General features: G+C 44.1%; 1 protein-coding gene across 2 annotated transcripts in view; it reads left to right on the top strand.

Moving 5' to 3' along the window:
• Positions 1–18,728, top strand: part of KCNE2 (potassium voltage-gated channel subfamily E regulatory subunit 2) — a 65,391-nt gene extending 46,663 nt beyond the window's left edge. The window contains exons 1-2 of one of the 2 annotated variants that reach the window (XM_014736350.3): positions 12,630–12,765; positions 18,206–18,728. In XM_014736350.3, the coding sequence (XP_014591836.1) occupies positions 18,218–18,589 (372 nt within the window). In that variant the 5' untranslated portion in view covers positions 12,630–12,765; positions 18,206–18,217 and the 3' untranslated portion in view covers positions 18,590–18,728. Of the gene's footprint in view, positions 1–12,629; positions 12,766–18,205 lie in introns of those variants that run through there. The other variant, XM_070252573.1, reaches the window with a different exon arrangement.
• Positions 18,729–19,336: the final 608 nt, after the last annotated feature.

Below are 19,336 nucleotides of genomic sequence, written 5' to 3' on the forward strand. Positions count from 1 at the left end.
TGACTAGGGTTTGGAGGGAATCTTTTATTGGGCTGTACATCTCCTGACCTTAGAACATTCGAGCCTCCTTATTGACCGAAGCAGTGGGTGGCTGATTGGAACCACATGTTGGAACAAGTCTTCTCCTGGTGGTGAAGGATGGAAGCTTCATTCCAAACACCATGCTGAGAAAGAAGCTGGCTGCTCTAGGCCCTTTAGTGCCCCCAGCTGGAAGGGGACAGTGCTGGACTGGTCCCTTTTAGATGAAGAACTCCATCTTCTGAGGCTGACAGTAAACGTAGGATGTCCGGTTATGACTTCTCTTGGCTCTCCCTGCATCTTAGACATGCCTACCCTGGGAGATTTCTGGACCAGAAAACTAGTCCAAAAAACTGCATACCTGCTCAGGGTCCCAGGGGGTCCTGTGTCCTGCACTCCTTTCTGGCCTCAGCTGCAGCAAATGGCTCCTCACTGTGACCCAGCTCCCAGTACCACCTTAATCGCACGGTATAAGCGTCTATTTTAGTTACATAAACAGAGTTGTCTACATTTGGATGCCGGGCCTGGCTGCAGGAATTTGTAAACAGCGTGGTGTACGCGTTTCACAGAAAGTTGCCAGGACATGCTCCTTCCCCACGGTCTGTTGTCCAGTTTTCCCTTTTATAGAGAGTCTGGCTGGGAAAGACAGACAGAACTTATTTGGGAATAGAGGACAATCTCTCAGGAAAATTCCTCTCCCCCACGCCGGCAGCCACTACCTCCTCTTCTGAGATTTTGAGGTCTGGGGCAAAATGAAGACTGCTCCCGAGTTATGAGTCCCTCCTAAATGCTAGCTTCTCATCAATACAAATATAAGCCTCACAGAAAACAAACTGGAGAAGATTTTATTCCCAGAAAAGTTGACAAGGAATTTTGAAGTTTGAGGCAGGTTCTAAAAGCTGTTGGACGCTGCTGCCCCTATCAGAGCCAAGACCCCGTGTGACATCATGATGTCTCCTTTGCTACTCCCTCCTAAGAACTTTCTTTAGCTTCCAGGAGGGGCTTATAAGGTCCTAGGCTGATGACATACTTAGAACCAGAGAGAAGCAGTAGCCATGACGGAGAAGGGATGTTCATTGTTTTCCTTTCATTTAATAACCGTTAATGAAGCATCTATGGAATGGATTAGATGCTGTGTTGGGCACTGTGCGTCTTAGCAGATGTGTAACACAAATTGTCGGTGTCAAAAAGCTGCAGTGAAATGTGGGAACCTTAAGAGTTACTTAGATGGATTTGGGATGGCAGAGGGAGTTGAGTTTTCTTTTTTTTTCTTTTTTAATTAATTAATTAATTAATTTTTAAAGATTGGCACCGAGGCTAACAACTGTTGCCAATCTTTTTTTTTTTTTTCTGCTTTATCTAACCCCCCCCCCCCCCCCGTACACAGTTGTATATCTTAGTTGCACGTCCTTCTAGTTTTGGGATGTGGGACGCCGCCTCAACGTGGCCTGACAACTGGTGCCATGTCTGCGCCCAGGAGCTGAACCCTGGGCTGCCGCAGCGGAGCACGCGAACTTAACCACTGGGCCACGGAGCCGGCCCCCTGAGTTTTCTTAATATATGTTTGCTGAATGAATAAATGAACGAAGAATAGGTCTATGATTGAGAATGAAGCTCGCTACAGTGGTCGAAGTTAAATCTTCATCTTAAATTCAATGCAAGTTAACTTTACTCAAACTTAAAACTGTACTCAAGTAAAGTTTTACTGAAACTAAAACTCACGAACTGCCCCACTCTGCCTGGGAGTAAGAGGATTCCCGGGATGCAGGATGGAAAAGAATTCCCAGGGAATACAGCACGAGTTGGTCACCCAACGTGAAACTTCAAAGAAAGGAGAACTAAGAAGAAGAAAAATTCCTGCACGGGAAATATCTGAATTAGGAAAACGGGAGGTCGTTGGGATATGAAGCCTGTATGAAGTAGTAGCCTTTCTGCTTTCGTGTTTTATTACAGGCATATGAAGAAGTAGAAAAGAATGCATCCACGTAGAAAGAAACAGGGAAATTAGCAGGTTATGAGGAGTTCGGCACTGACAAGCAAAACAAGAGGTCTTCAGTTCTTAAAATATTCTCCAACAAACCCAGTTGTAAAGAAAACTGCGGCCATGGTTTCACTTCATCTCCACAGGAAACTGCAAAGAAATTCGTGGCTTTTAATCACTCGAAGTGAGGGTCTGAAACATTTTTCTGTTTTTCAGGAGCATTCACATACAGAAAAGTCCAAGTTAGAACAAACAGCGATTTGAGACAATTGATGCTTATTGGAAAGGTTCTATGTTCTACCTGGCTGTTGTATTTCTTTACTTTTTGCTGTAAAGTGTAGCCCTTTTAAAAGATGTGTGGATGTTAATATTTAGCGATTTGATTTTTAAGAAAGCAAAAATGCCTGCTATTTTAATAAAGAGCTTAACGTGCTAGAAAATGCTACGGTTGCGATGGAAGCACGCACGGCGATATGAGGACTCAATCCGGGGCTTCTGGGAAAGGTCTAGCTGGTCCGCGCCATGGAAAAGCTCAGCTTTGGCGCCATCTGGTGTCAGCTACCTAAGTTTCGGGTACAAAACCTAGGAAGAGAGGCACACTGCACGCTTCAGCTCAGAAAGTGACAGGAAAGGCCTCTTTGATCACCAAAAACAATATTTTATTCATTTTGTACTGTGAATGGTTGTGCAAAAGAACGACTTAGACCCAGTTCTTTTATTCTCAAACTTTTGAGTCTGAGATTATGACTTTTGTAGCCATTTTTTCTCATCGGCAGATGAGCTCATTGTACTAATCTTGCAGATAGGAGTAAAGATGGGAAGCTTGGTACACAAAGTGCCTCCCACATTGCCTGGCACACAGCAGGTGCTCAATAAATGGGAGTAGCTGAGCTAGTAGCAATGGCTGTTGACATTATTGACGGGCAGGGGCGGGTGAACCTGGGGAAGCTGGCCACAGGCTGCAATTCAGATTGTATTAGAACTTTGGTGCTGTTAGGAATTTCCTGAGAGAAGATGATGCAGCGGTGCACTAAGAGCAGCGCAAGAATCTGAAAGTGCAGCAGGATCCTGGTTTCTTCAATGGCAGCAAAGCACAAGATCAAATTCCCCGGTAAGATTTTCCCCTGACACTTAAACAAGGCCCTTCGGTCCAGCCTCACCTTTGACCAGTTTTCAGAGACATCAGAAAGAGGAGACGGCTCTGCCTGAGGCCAGCAAACAGGAAAGGTAGCAATAATAACAGAAGAATTGAGTGAAGAGAGAAAATGACGGTCAGATCTCTTCTCAGCATCTTGGGCCCTCCCCGGGTAATCAATGGGCTGGACTGGATCATCTTTAAGGCCCCATGTCGGTCTAACGTTTTGAATCCTAGGGGTTCCTAACCACGGATACAAAATATGAAGCTATGCTGGTGACAAAATGAAGCAACTGGAATTATCACTCATTGCTGAATGTAAACTGGGACAGTAACTCTGGAATCTGGCAATTTCTTAGCGAACGAAACATGCATCTACCGTATGACCCAGCAATTGTGCACTTGAGCATTTATCTCAGAGCAATGAAAACTAGTGCTCACACCCAAACCTGTGGGTAAATGTTCATAGCAGCTCTGCTCACCATAGCGAAAAATGGAAAACTCAAATGTCCTTCAGCAGGTGAAAAGTTAGACATTTGTATAATGGAGTACTGCTCAGAAATAGAAATAAACTAGCTATTGACATACACAACAATTTGGATAGAGCTCATGGGCATTATGCTGAGTGGGGAAAAAAAGCCAGTCTCAAAAGGTTCTGTGCTGCATCATCCTATTTATAGAACATTGCTGAAATGACAGGTTAATAGAGAAGGTGACCGGGGGATAGAGAAGGGGTGGGGGGGTACAAGTGTAAAGTGGGGTAAGAGGGAGTTCCTCAGTGGCTAGGGGGCAGTTCTGTACCTTGATTGTGATGGCTCTGTGAATGTACACATTAGATGAAATTGCATCAAACTACACACACACATGCAAATGAATGCAGGTAAAAACAGTGAAATCTGAATAAGGTCTGTGGTCTAGCTAACAGCATCATATCAATGTCAATTTCCTGGGTTTGACAGTACATTATAGCTCTGTAAGATGCCACCACTGGGGGAAGCTGGGCGAAGGGCACGTGAGACTCTACATTTTTGCGATTTCCTCTGAATCTATAATGATTTCAAAATTTAAAAAATTAAACTATATAGAATGATTGTATTCATCACTCTCTTAAAAAAAAAGAAATTAAAAAAGAAATAAGCTGGCAGCCTTGCTAAGGGCTGTTGGCAGCTAGAGCAGGCGGGGGGAGACTCCACCTGCCAATAACCCTGCAAAGCCACTTTTACATGCAGAACTGACACCTCCAGACTTGGCTGCTTTATGAGCCGTGCCTGATCGACAGCCCTGTGGGGACACAGTGTGGTGGCTTTGAATACCACAGCCTCTGGTTTAGGTTTTCTTTCTCTAGCCCTGGCAGAGGGGAACCTATAATAAAAACCCTGAATAGTCAGGCTTGAAAGACCAGAAACCAGAAAGTGGTCCTCAGGAATTCTCCAGAGAGGGCAGCAGGTCCCCCCCGGCCATCCCTTTTCTGGATACTCAGTAAAGTTGTGCTGTCTCCCTGGGGTTGTGGATCTGAAGCAAAGTCTTTTGTTTTAATTTCATTGCATTGTGGCAAGAACGCTTAGTGTGAGCTCTACCCTTTTAAGAAACTTCAGTGTCAAATACAGTATTGTGGACTCTGGGTATGGTGTTGGACAGCAGATCCCTAGAGCTTGTTCATCTTGCTTGACTGAAAGTTTGCCCCTGTTGATTAGTAACTGCCCGCGTCCACCTCCTCCCAGCCCCTGGTGACCACCATTCCACTCTGATTTTCTGAATTTGACTATTTTAGATATCTCATAGAAGTGAACTCAGGCTCTGTTTGTCTTTCTGTGCCTGGCTTATTTCACTTAGCATAATGTCCTCCAGGGTCATCCATGTTGTCACACATTACAGAATTTCCTTCTTTTTAAAGGCTGGATAGTATTCCATTGTATGTATATGCCACATTTTCTTCATCCGTTCATCCACTGATGGACATTTAACTTGTTTCCACATCTTAGGTATAGTGAATAGCACTGCAATGAACGTGGGAGTGCTAATATTCTTCGAGATCCTGATTTCAACTCTTTTGGATAAATACCCAGGACTGGGATTGCTGGATCATATGGTAGTTCTAGTTTTAACTTTTTGAGGAACCTCCATAGTGGTTCCATAGTGACGGCACCATTTTGCATTCCCACCAGCAGTGTGCAAGGGCTCCAATTTCTTTACACCCCCATCGCCACTGGTTGTTTTTTGTTTTTTTGGTAATAGCCATCCTAAAAGGTGTGAGGTGAAGCAAATTCTTAAAGCTACCACACTTTGAACCCAGGAAAGACTTGGAGATAGTTTTCTCCAGGACAAGGCAAGGAACCATGGATTTGTTTCAAATTTTCAAGGAGAGGGAAATCTTAGAGAAGATTTCTTAAGGGAGCAGGTGCTTGGGTTTGGCAGATGTGCCCCACTGAGGCCAAACCTGAGTGCGCCAAGAGGGCTGGGAGCCCATGGTGATGGAGTTGGGGGGTGGGTGTTCCCAGGGAGCACACAGGACTCTTCCTGCCCCGGACACTCTCCATCCCTGGCTTCTGTCTTTGAATCAGACACAGACGCTCCAGAGAAAACCCACTCAACCATCTGCCCAAATGAAGGGCTCAGGAATGAGGAGAGCTGTCAAGAATACATCTGGAAAGAGTTTCACTGGTTGCACTAACAGGAACCTGGATTCTGAGCAAAGACCAAAAGGCAGGCCTGATTCTTGGCAAAACTAGAAAGCAAAGTTTGCTTGTGACCCCTCCTCTGTTTCCCTGTCTGGGTTGATCTTCTTTTCCCTACAAGGGCCCATGGGCCTCCCACAGCTCCTGGGGGACAGGAAGCCCCACGCTGTCCCTTGAGTTCCGGGCCTCCCTTCTCATCTTTCCATCCTGTTTGAATCCCCACATGCCTGTAGCCCTCATGCTGCTGATTCTCTTTTGTTTGTTTTGATCCTTTTCTTCCTTGAAAATCATCTTTATCAAATGGCCTCATATAATGGCAAGGTCTCATTCACTCACTCCAGATTAATGCACCTGTGGAGAAATGCTACCAAGATAAACAGAAATTAAGACAATACCCTGCCAGTAGGTTATGCCATGTGTCATTGTGCACTTTGGTCCTTGCTGGAGGAAAATAGAACATGATGATGCTGAGATGTCCTTTGGCTTGCCATTGCAGAATAGGCCTGCTGCTTCTTGGTGGCAAGATTCTCATCCCCAAAAGCATGAAGCCAGAAAAGGTGGGGAAGCACCTCGGGTGAAGGCTCCATCTGAAGAGGATAAACTTTAACAGAATTTGGTTTGCTCTACACTAAAGCAGCGTCTCAGAAGCATCCTACAAGGTTGCTTCTTTCATTGATAAACAAAAGAAGCCCATGTGTCTGGGGGGTCCGGGTGAAGCCATATTTGTCAGAAATGGTTGAGCTTGAGGGCCAGTCCCATAGCTGAATAGTTAAGTTCGCATGTTCTGCTTCGGCGGCCCAGGGTTTTGCAGGTTTGGGTCCTGGGCATGGACATGGCACCGCTCATCAGACCATGGTGAGGTGGCATCCCACAGAGCACAACCAGAGGCCCTCGCAACTAGAATATACAACTATGTACTGGGGGGCTTTGGGGGGAAGAAGAAGAAAAAAGAAACAAACAAAAGATTGGCAACGTATGTTAGCTCAGGTGCCAATCTTTAAAATAAAAAAGAAATGGCTGCACTTGTTTGTGGCTTAGAGAAGAAGACAATTCCGGGAGTTCCTCAGTCAGATAATGTCGTCCACTCTAGAATCATTGTCATCTCTTCTAATATTCTAAAGCTGGGCATAGAGAAATTAGAAGCTCAGTGTGCAGCTGCATGAAACTCTCAGTCCTTCCCAGCACAGCCAGCTCCAGCTTTTCACAAAACCATCATGCTCATGCTAAGACCGTCAAACAAGCTTCCTATTTTATGAGCCCCATTTGGAAACTTCAAGTGCTATTAATGTTTTTGAAATGATGAAAGTTTCTTTTCCAAGCATGTTTTTGATTGAAAGAATAATCTCAGTACCTTGTAAATCGATGAGGTTGTTGATTTCATCAGATCTGGAATCTAGAATTGCTACCTTTCCCATGAATTTGGGAAGCAGCGAGAGCTTTTGTTTCACCAGACTCAAAAAGGGCAACGCAAAGTTTCTGCTGTCAAGAAGCTCAAGTTCTCCTCAGAGATAGGAAGAAAAAAAACCAAGCAATAAAACATGATTTCAGAATTCAAACATGCCATGTATGGCAGTGCAGGCTGCACACAGACTCCATTCACACTCTAGTCCAAAGGAATAGTGGTCCCTGGTTGTGAACTGTCCAGCCTATGCAACCGTATGTGGCGGCCCCGCACAACTTAGATAATTAAAAATGCTCTGAGGAAAATAAAACAGTGGCTGGTCACTGGGGTGGACACCAGTGTTACAAATTGAATAGGCAGGAAAAAAACCTTTCTAAGAAGATGTCATTTGAAGTAAAGAAGAAGTGAGTTGTGCTAAGATGTGTAGGAAGAGCATTCCAGGCAGAGGAAACAGCTGATGCAAAGATGCTGTGGTAGCTGAAAAATGGCCCCTCAAAGATGTCCACGTCCTAGTCTGTGGAGCCTATGAATTAAGTTACCTTATGTGGTGAAAGGGACTTTGCAGTTGTGATTAAATTAATAGCCTTGAGATGAGATTATCCTGGGTCATCTGGGCAGGCCATGTACAATCACAAATGTCCTTATAAGAGGAAGGCAAGAGGGTCAGAGTTGTTAGTAAGAAATGTGATGATGACAGCAGAGATTGGAGTGATACAAGGAAGGGGCCATGAGCCAAGGAATACAGGCAGCCTTTAGAACGTGGAAAAGGCAAGGAAACAGGTTCTCCTCTAAGAGTGTCCAGAAGGAACCAACTCTGCTCACACCTTGAATTTAGCCCAGTGAGACCCACTTAAGACTTCTGACCTCCAGAACTTTAAGATAATAAATCTGTGTTGTTTTAAGCCACCAAGTTCACGGTAACTTGTTACAGCAACAATGAGAAACGAATACAGTTGCTAAGGCAGAAAAAAGAGGAGCAGGGAAGCAGGATCAGACTAGGACCGGAAGATGAGATTAGAGAGGGCACCAGGGGCTACGTCCTGGTGGGCTGCACTAAAAATTCTGGATTTTACTCTGAAGGTGCTGGGAAAGCCATGGGGAGTTTTAAGTAAGGGATTAGCATGTTCTGGCTTATGTTTCTAAAAGATCTTGCTGGTTGCTCTTAGAGGTGGATGAATGGGGACAAAGAGTGGAAAGCTGAAAGCAGTGAGCAAGTCATGACACAGTCCAGCCACGAGCCAGGGTGGTTTGAAGAGAAGCAGACTGAGTTGGGATGTGTTTTGAAGTGTCAAATTAAGACAGAAAACCACCAGAGCAGTCGGAAACAAAGCTGAATTTATTGCTTGCCAGGCGAAAAAGACAAGTCAAAGGGCCTGCCTGTGCAGAAATGGAAAGAACTAGGTTTAGGGCAGCAATGAGAAAGTACAACAAAGAAAAGGCAAGATTCTGAGAACAGGTGTCTAGTTGGCTCATGAGAAGGATTGTAACTCTTCTTTTCAATTGACCATTATGCTAATTTTTGACACAAAAGCGTAGGCACAGTTTTCAAAGAGATTGGGGTAGGTTCTATGGTTCTGGTAGGTTCATTGCCAGTGGGAATGCTCAAGGCTTGGAGAGATTTCTCTTTCATGAGAGGCAGTCAAAAGTATTTTCTAGTGGATTAGATGTGGGAGGTGAGGAAAAGAAAGAAATCAAAGCTAATTCTTAGGGTTTTGGCTTAAGGAACTGGGAGGATGGTGAGGCCACTTTACTGTCACAGAGTACAGAGGAGGAGCAGATTTGGTGGGAGAATTGAGTTCTGTTTGGACTTTTGAAGTTGAGATGTCCATTATACATACAAGTGGAAATGTCAAGTAAGCATTTGGATATTTGAGTCTGAACTTTAGAGGAGAGGACCGGGCTGGAGATGTGAATTTACAAGTCACCTAAATAAACATGGAGTTTTAAGAAATCAACTCTATCGTGGTATAGTTTACATAAAATTACATGTACCCATTTTAAGCGCATAGTCCTGACAAATGCATGCCCCCAGGCAACCACCACTAAAATCAAGCTCTAAAACAACTCAGTCACCCCCAAAAAGTTCTCTCTCAATCCTTTGCAGTCAACCTTCCCCTCATCTGGCCCCAGGAAACGACTGATCTGCTTTCTATCATGATAGATTACTTTTGCCTCTCTGGAATTTCTAGAAATGGAATCATGCGGTACGACCTCTTTTCTATCTGACTTCTTTTGCTCAGATAACGTTTTTGAGATTCATCCGTGTTGTTGCACGTATCATTAGTTTATTCACCTTTATTGTTGAGCAATATTCTATTGTACGGATATACCATAATTTGTTTACCCATTCATCTGTTGAGGGATATTTGGATTAGTCCCAGTTTTCAGCTATTACGAATAAAGCTATGATGAACATTCATGTGTAAGTCTTTGTGTGGACATACTTTTTTCACTTATCTTGGGTAAATACTCAAAAGTGAGATTATTGGGGCCACATAGTGACTTTCTAAGAAACTGCCAAACTGTTCCCACGTGGTTGCACCATTTTACATTTCCACCAGCAAGGCATGAAAGTTCCAGTTACTCCACATTCTCATCAACACTTCATGTTGTCCGTCTTTTTAAAATTTAGCCATTCTGGTAGGTGTATAGTGGGTATCTCATTGTGGTCGTAAGTTCATTTTCCTAATGACTAGTGATGTTGAACCACTGAGGAATATAGAAAGAGATACCCCCTATCAAAGGTAGCTTTGATGTCTAAGAGATCAAAGGTAGCTAAGCAAAGATGAAATAACTATTCACTCCATGAAAAACAAAAACTTGTATAGGAGAGATGTAATTACAGCTCACTACTTGGGACATCAAAGAACAATATTTCTATCATCATAGAAATGCAAACTCTGAAGTTGGACTGAACCCTAAATGGTGACACAACTATCTGGGAGGGTGCGGAGGAGGGATGAGGATATGGATGTAGCGTCATCAATTCTGTTGCCTTACGGTAACAGTAGGTCCGTGGATAGAGCCCATGCGGGGTATCTCGTAGCAGGATTCGCTTGAGGCAGAGAGACCCTAACTGATTTGAAGTTCTCCAAAGGCAATTACCCCCAGTTTCTGCATGCCCCATCATTTATCATTAGCTGCTGTGTTTCAATTAAGGAGTCTCGTTAGCCTGCTGGTTTGTATCCATCGTGGGGCCCTAGGAACAGTTCTGGCAGCTTGAAAGGCAGACTCGATTTTAAACAAAGTCTCCCACAGCTCTTCTCTTTTGAGGGAGTTTTGGTTTTTGTTAGTGCCGGATGTCAGAGTGAATAACATCCAATTTCAATCCAAAGGCAGACTCGGCTCTCTGGGTTTGAAAGACATATGCCACGTGTAGGCAGAGGAGCTCTGAAAAGACGCGGGCTGCAATTTGATTTTCAGAGAGAACATTTGCCTTTATCTACCTTGCTTTCTGGGCAGATACCATTTTACTTTCCTGCTGAGGGCGATGCAGAGTGAGTCTGAGAGCCTTCTGCAGAGGTCAGGGGGCTGACGCCTGTCAAGGGGAAACGTGAAACAGTCCGTTCCCCCTTCCGTTCTTCTCCAGCTTGTAACTATACTTGGATCATATGTACACTTGCTTATGCATCCATTTCCTCAGGTCCCCATCTCTTTCCAGTCATGTGAATTGCATATCAGGGCATGGGGAAGAGCTATCTAAAAATAAACCATCAAGGACCTACTCTTCACCCGGCGCTAGAACATTCTTTTCCTCGGTGAGGTCTGGTCAAGCTCTGCCTCTCACTGCCATGTCCTCTTGCTTATTTCTCTTAAAAATAATAGCAAAAATTAATATGTATGGGGCACTTACTTCCCTACTATGTGTCAGGTTCTGTAATAAGTGGTTTATATCCATCATCTCATCTAATTTTTATGGCTATCCACTAAGGAGGATTCTTACAGATGAAGGATTCAAAGATCAGAAACGCTAAGTAATTTGCTCACCTGGTTTTTCAGCCTCCAAAGCCGAGCTCTTAGCCTCCAGGACATATCGCTTTCCAATTCTGCCTCTAGTCACCGAAGTGTAGACTTGTGCACTCTTTTGATTCTCCTCACCTTTGCCCTAGGAGAATTCAAGACGTGAAGTCAAACAGCCAGGGCTACTTGAAGAGTGAGGGAGATGGGCCTCTGTTCCTTGTTTCCACCAGCAGGTGGCATAGTCACCCCAGTAGAACTTCCCACGGAGCCATTTGAATGTCTTCCTTCCATTTCTGAGGAGACACCTTCAGCCCAACTGGACCGTCAAACCATTCCTTTCTTTCCGGTTGGGTTTGCCTTATCTTGTTCAGTGAAGACAATCGACGAGGACAAATGGTGTGGAGTTATAGGGGTCCTTACTTCTTCAGATCATACCTACCATGTTAACTACCATAATTTGGAGATAATTTAAAATCCTAGACACCCAGTGTTCTTCAAACCACATTGTTCAGAGCACCACTTAATGAGGAAATCCAACTGTAAAACAAAGTCAACCTTCCTTTACACAGCTTCAAGGTCACGGTCATGGCCAGCCCTACGACCCTCCAGTGATTTTAGAGAACTGTAACTTCTGCAGCCGCCATGCAGGGTTGAATTCAAATCCTGGCTCTACCTCTATCATCCTGAGCTCTTGACCTCTCTGTGCCTGGATTGCCTCCGCTGTCAAGGTTATAGTACCTTCTCCAGCGGGTTGTGGCAATAACTACCTGAGGCTAATACAATAAAAGCATCTGAGAAGGCCCTGGCACGTGGTAATACTCAATAAGTGTTAGCTCTTATTAAGCACCGCTCTGCCAAATTCCAAGGACTCCCACCATGATAGAAAAGGATCTTTTGGTAAGTAGAGTTTGGTTAGCTCTTTTGAGGTGTTTACATACTTTGCTGGACTTACTTCCATTTCCTCCGTATAGTAGCCAGTTTCTATTTCAAAAGATGATAATGTTCTTATAAAGTCATTTGGAAATTGTCCAAGAGAGGCATATTTAAACAAAATTTGCCTTATGCAGAGGTGGTCAGAACAGGGTCACTTGCCTTGAATCATACTGGCCTTCCTCTCAACCTACGCCAACCACCCAGGGATGCCCATGTTCGTCTCATCTCTCTGGGATGCTTTCCCTCCAAGCAAGTTCTGGCAAGAAATGGTGCTGTCCATTGAGACTTTTCCTGGGAGGGTCAGTCACTGTGCCCAGGCACTGTGCTGGATGGAGCTGGCATTACGGGGCCTGAAGAGGGAACTCGTGCTGGCTCTGCCCAATGCCAGACTCCAAGCAGGCACACCCCATCAGGCTCCAAGGTTAATTCCCAAATGCCGGTCAGTGTTTGACTTTCCACATAAGATTAGATTAAACATTTGGGTTCATAAAAGCCTAGGATTGCCGGCTGCATCTAGCAAGGGCTTAATTGGCTGCGAGTTGAGAGTGCCCAGCCCACTGAGATTTATGCACAATCCTAAGAGCTCGACAACACCAACAAGAAGGTTCAGATCAGCCTAGCTTTGTAGCAAGGAATTTCCCACTGCTCACACACTGCCTCGGTAAGTTTCCATTGCAAATTCTTTATTTTTTGAGGAATTAAGTAATGAAGCTCTCTATTTTCCTTTTCCAGAAAATTATAAAAGGAATGATTTTTGTGGCATAATACCTAGCCCTTCGTTTCTTCCTCCCACCCTCCCTCCCTCCTTCCCTCCCTCTCTTTCTTTTTCCTCTTCTTCTTATTTTTTTTTTCAGTAGTATTTCCTTACTCATTCCTTCAGTAATTGCCTTTGGATGAAATTTTGGAAGTTTTTTTATGGGAGTTTCATGGCAAATGTAGATAAGTGTATCTTTTTTCTATTCTTGATATAAAAATGAAAGACTTTGCTGCCTTCTGCAGGCTCAGGTGATGCTAATGATCCACCATGTTTCAAGAAGACAGAACTTTGGATCTGGGGATCAAGTGGGTGTTACTTTCCTCATAGTGTCCAGATTGCCCTTGTTATGAATTACACACACTGTGACAGGCACAGCTGGAATAAGGGAATTATTATGTGTCCAAAGAAAGGGCAGAACTAATTGACGTGCATGAGCTCACCCATGGTCTCGGTCTCATTTCTTTTGCCCAGTTGAGCTCACCAGCCACAGGCGATATAAACAGGGAGTTATTGGAACGTGTGACCTCTGCTAGGACAGAGTGGGTGCTGGGTGCTAAGCTGGGTGACTTGGGTTTCTAGTCCCCAAGTTGCACATGGCCAACATGCAAACCTTGTGACCTTGGGTCAGTGATTGAAGCTCTGTGGGCTACAGTCACTCCACCTGGCAAGTGAATAGTCCAGCCTAAATAATCTCTTGGGGCCTATCCTGGTTTTCGAGCATGAATTATTTATTGAAAATGCCCCAAAATATAGGACTATATATATTAGGTCAAACTATATGAAGTTGCCAGTATTTGACCATTTTTAACTTATATAAAGAGCAATTTAATATGGTTTAATGGAACATTAATAATAGTTGCCTTCACATTACTGAAGTAAACACCAATTATGGTATTCTCTCTATAGGAGGGAGAAGTATGTATACCAAATATGGTCAAGGTCTACCAGCTAAACAGTTACTCTGGATATCAGAAATGTAAATTTATTTGAATATGTTTTAGCACAATGTCCACCAATGAAACTGCTTTCACACACTGTGGTTTGCTTTTTTATGTGCTCCTGGAACAGACAATGGACTGCTCAGTCATGTCTCATGCAACAGAGTTCAAAAAGCGAATCCCCCTTGGACTTGACTTTTTCAGCCTGGCCAGGGGTCAGCACTTGGGGACTTAACCCCCTTAGGACCTTTTCGGCTCTGTGATTAAGCCTCTCCTGATCTGCCTAGCAGGGGCCTTTGTCCACGTTAGAAGAGCTAAGAATCAGCAGTATTAGCGCCAACAGGTCGGTGAATGCTACCACACCCGCACCTTCAAACAAACCCAAATGACTCCAGTGGAATTGGGCACTGACGTCCCTCATCTCAGCGAGATTTTTTTGCAGAGATTCTGGAGGTGCTTTGGGAGGCCCAGGAGGCCCCTGAAAGTGAATGTAGAGCTTCGTATGTGCATATGTACACTTTTCAAGGGATCTGTGAACTCTTCCTCTCCCCTCCCCTGAAAATAAGTTAAGAATCACTGTTCCCATAGTTTCCAGTCAAATTCCACAGGACGCGGAGAGAAACACTCATTCATCCACCAAACATTTAGTAAAGGCCATTATGTCCCAACCACGACGTTGGGCCCTGGGATTCAAAGACAAATAAAACAGTCTCAGCCCACCATCAGCTCAGGCTCTCGTGTAATGATGATTCTAATGACTGACGCTCTCTGAACATCAGTTTCCTTGTCTCTAGAGTGGAGGTAATAACCCCAATGTCATAGCGTGGTTCTGAGCATCACATGAATGAGCACACAAGAAACAGGTAATTGAAAACAAGCAAGCAAACATGGCAGTTTGCAGAAGAAGCATAGACAAGGGGTCTCCAACCCAGACTGGGAAGCCAGGGAAAGGCTGGGGGGTGAGTTTTCTGAAACTACAAGAGCATACCACTTTCTTGTGCATGTGAGTCAGGAAACATTCAGCTCCTTTGTCCTGGAGAAATTGTATTTCCTTCTTCTTCCGCGGGACAACACAGGCAAAGTCATTCAGAAGACCAGGGTTACTTCAGTGCTCCCTCCCTTCTCCTTTGGGACCCAATTCCCTCCCCCTCAATATTTAAAGTGCCCCATCCTCATTCTGGCTGTGGACTCTCAGCCTTCCCTTGAGGCACCCCATCCCAGATGGGCTTGCTAAGCATCGAAACATACCTCTCCATGTCCCCATTCCTCAGAGCCCTGAAGGAAGGGGACTAATGACTGAGCACTTCTTATGAGTCAGGCACTGACCTGGGTTTTCCACAGGTGGTGAAAAGCTAACCAGCTGCTTTGATGAAAACATTCGCAGAAGGATGTTGGCAGTGAGTGTGGCCTGTCCTATTGCCCATCCCCTATCACACTGGGACCTTTACTTCCTCCACTCAGAGGAGCCACTGGTGAACTCCAAGCACAGCTCACAAAGGAGACACATGGGAGGCGGGGTGGGGAGAGAAGCTCAAGTCACTTAGGAGCTTGCAGCGCCACCCCCTCTCTGGGGGAGCCCAGATCCAAGGCAGGGCCTCATGAGGCCCAGTGCATACTGGAGTTGCTTCAAAGAAGTGCTATCCAACAAGTGAAAGTAGCTAGAATAATTCCAATATTGACAGGATCTCAGAAAGAACCCTACAAGGGATCTGAGTCTCTACCTGGAAGAGGTTCGTTCTTCCCCTTCTTGGTTTCTTCCTCCTCCACAGTTGTTCAGGACACGCCCCCACACCAGCTTCCCTCAATGCCCATCCCTGTGACTTTCCTCTGCCCCATTACCAGCCCTTTATTTTGTAAACTTAGATCTTCTGGTTCTTTTCCAGTTGTCTCTATGTTCTACCCATTTTCCAATTTGGCTTCACAAAAGGAAACTGAAATCTCTCTGGAGGGTGAGCAGGGGGACAGATAAGCTGGCAAAATCACAATTTGCTTCATCGGATGATGAGGTGGAGAAGGGTTGGCCGAGACGGAAGGTAGGAACGCTCGCAGGTGAAGTCATCCTGCCCCGTAGCGTTTGAAGACCAGACCCGACACAACACAGAGGGTGTGGGTAGTTGCCTTTCAATTGATGAAACAAGGGTGAACTCCCCCAAAATGAGTAGACTTTGTCTCTCCAAGGGTTAGGAGCCAGTGGTGAAGTCTTGAGTAGGATTAAAGCCACTTATCTACACTCTTTCAGTGAACTGTATTAAGTGGGGAAAAGCATGTCTCTATTACATTGCTTGGAATATGAGCTTGGCCTGGCTTTGAGGCAATCGTCTACTTGTTAAGTTTCTTTTCAACCCACTAGGCTTTGCGTGGAGGTGAGAAGGAGAGGAAGATCTTAGAGTTCTTTGAATAATAGAACTTAAAACAGACTGAGAAACATATATTATCTTAGTGACAGTAACTCTCAATGTGGGAAATGTTGGGAAGGCATGTTCTGTGGGAGAAAGACCTGGAAGTTTGTCTGTCCTCCTTTCCAAGGCAGGGAGGTCTGAAACATCTCTTTTCATAGGAGGAAAGGAAGACACATGTTAAAGAGAGGGGACACTCCTTTCAGAACAGTATCAGGCAAACCTGTGGTTGGGTCCTTTGGGCTTGTATTGACTGGGTGGACCTGCAGGTCCCAGCCAATCACAGGTTTCCTTCCTGCCTGTAGTCCTTCTGGTTCTGTTCACACCTCCATGCCCATTTATGAACCAGGTTCAGCTCGGTCCTCTGAGCTCCTTTATCACTTGTTCATAATTGTCACAACTCTTGGCACTTCGCATTGACATCTGTTTGCATCTCTCCCACTACACTGAGCTTCCACAGACAGAATGCTCGTATTCATCATCTCGGCATTTCCAATGTCTAGCATGTCCCTGGCACATTAATTTATTCATCAGACATTCATTGGGTGCCAACTATGTGTCAGGTTCTGTGACCAACATTGGGCTGGGCCAAGGTAGACAAAGGGGATTTGAGGCCTGTCCTCACGGAGATGACAGTCAAGAAGGAAAGATGAGACCAGAAGCCAATAATCACACACACACAGACACAGACACATACCAGTGATAGATATGCACAATTCCCACATATTGCAAAGAGTGCTTTGAGGAAAAATAACAAGATGCTCTTGGAGAAAAGCGGTGGTGGTGATGGTGGTGGTGGGAACCAACTGAGAGCAGGGCCAAGGAAGTTTTCTCAGAAGTGACAGTTAAGCTAGGACTGTAAGGGGCAGAGGGTAGCAGAGGGACGAACAGGGCAAGAGTATTCTACTTTGAAGGAATAGAATATGCAAATGTCCTGAAGCAGGAGAATGTTTATCAACTTGCCGGAAGGAAGGCCAGTATGACCAGATTTCTGTGAGTGTGGGGTAAATGGGGAGGTGGTCAGGGGTCAGCTCAGGCCTGGCCAGGTACACCCCGATGAGAAATTAGGATTTTATTTTAAGAACAACAGGAAGGTGTTGCATTGTTTTAAAAGCAAGGGAATGATACCACCCTATTTCTGTCGTAAAAAGAGCATATTGACTGCTGTGCAGGACAGACGTGCCCCCCATAAGATGGCTTTGGGGAGAGCTGTGTTGGATTGCGTTGTATCATCCCCGTGAGAGATGTTGGCAGCTGGGCAGTGATAGTGAGGATGGAGAGGAGAGCTGGATTTGAGAAATACGAATCATCTCTCAGGTTGTTTCTTTGTATCGCTTACCTAAAATACTTCTTTCAAATTTGGATGTACATACTCATCTCTTTGGGATATTTGGAAAAAGAACTGCCTAGACACAGGAGATGAAACAAACCACAAAATCTGTCAATGCTCTTGCAATCTTCTGCCCCGTAATTCTCTAAAAACACGGGACATACATGAGTCACTGTTTCATTCAACTGGTGTTTGTTGAACGCCTGCTATGAACAAGGCATTGTGCTAGCCGTTGTGAGGTTACTGATCTATTTAAAAACAAAGTAATGCAAGATTAGCGATGAAAATTTGGAACATTAGAAAAGTATAAAAAAGAAAAAGAATTTTCTTTAAACATACCTCCCACTATCAACATTTTGAAACGTTTATTTCCAGTCTTTTCCATTTTCATAGGCATGTACACATTTATTTACGTATATAAATTGGGAGCATAGTATATATAGTTTTATCTCTTCCATTAAACTTTTATTGCAAGATGTCAAGTATGCAAAAAATTCATAAAATGCATACGAAACATTTAAAGGATAACAAACTATGCACTCAATCAATCACCAGCCAGGTTAAGAAGAAATAATATTACTTCCCCACGGATGCCCCTCCCTCCATCCCTTAAGGTAGCCAAATGCAGAAAGGATCCGTTTTCTTAACCTTGTTCAATTATCTTATGATTTAAATTGCAGCAGAAGGGCAAGATGCCCACTTTATCCAATTTGACACAGACCCTGGAAGATGTCTTCAAAAAGATTTTTATTACCTATATGAACAATTGGCGCAGGAACACGACAGCTGAGCAAGAGGCCCTGCAAGCTAAAGTGGACGCTGAGAATTTCTACTATGTCATCTTGTACCTTATGGTGATGATTGGAATGTTCTCTTTCATCATTGTAGCCATCCTGGTGAGCACGGTGAAATCCAAGCGACGAGAACACTCCAACGACCCCTACCACCAGTACATCGTAGAGGACTGGCAAGAGAAATACAGGAGTCAAATTTTGAATCTAGAGGAACCAAAGGCCACCATCCACAAGAACATTAGTGCAACCGAGTTCCAGATGTCGCCTTGATAAGCAAGAGAGCCATAAAGCCAACCTGTGACATCCAGGCACGAAGGGATGCCCGTGCCATGGAGCAAATTCAAATTGTCATTGCTCAGAAGACATTAAGTTCCTTGGTCTTTGTTCAGAATTTCCATGGAGATCATGTGGTTGGGCAATTAAGACAGATGACATTTCAATCTCAGTGATTCGTGCTTCTCGGCAGAGCAAAATATTTGATGCCGAAGACCTCTTTTACTTTCTGTACAATGTAAATGTCATTTTAATCAATGTCAACAGTGAAAATAAAGCCAAATTTGAAGTAAAGTGCCTGGGCAGTGGCAGTGAGGGTAGAAAGGAGAGATTAACAAATCACTGGACGTTCTTTCTCATGAAACATTATTTTGTCTGTGACTAATTCAATTTATAAATAACCCAGATGTATTACCCAGAAGCTGAGGTTCAAAAATCTATCACTTGCTACTGGATTGACACAGGAGCATTTCTTTATTAATTCATGAACGTATATTTTGAAATGATGAATGAACAGAATCATGGGGTTACTTTACGTGTATTGTTTTCCTGGCATTTAGTTTATCTGGAAGTCCGAAGATAGGACAAACATTTCACAAGGGAAAATAGTCCACACCAGAGATGCAGAATCTTTAAGAACTACCCAGTGCAACAGAAACATATTTTTAAACGAATACTTAAAGTTTTAGAGAAAATTAACTTTTAAAAGTTCTCATTATTTTAGAAAAAATATGAAGTTGTAAC

Source organism: Equus caballus, chromosome 26, assembly GCF_041296265.1.
Source record: "Equus caballus isolate H_3958 breed thoroughbred chromosome 26, TB-T2T, whole genome shotgun sequence".
In the NCBI taxonomy this organism is placed as follows: Eukaryota; Metazoa; Chordata; class Mammalia; order Perissodactyla; family Equidae; genus Equus; species Equus caballus.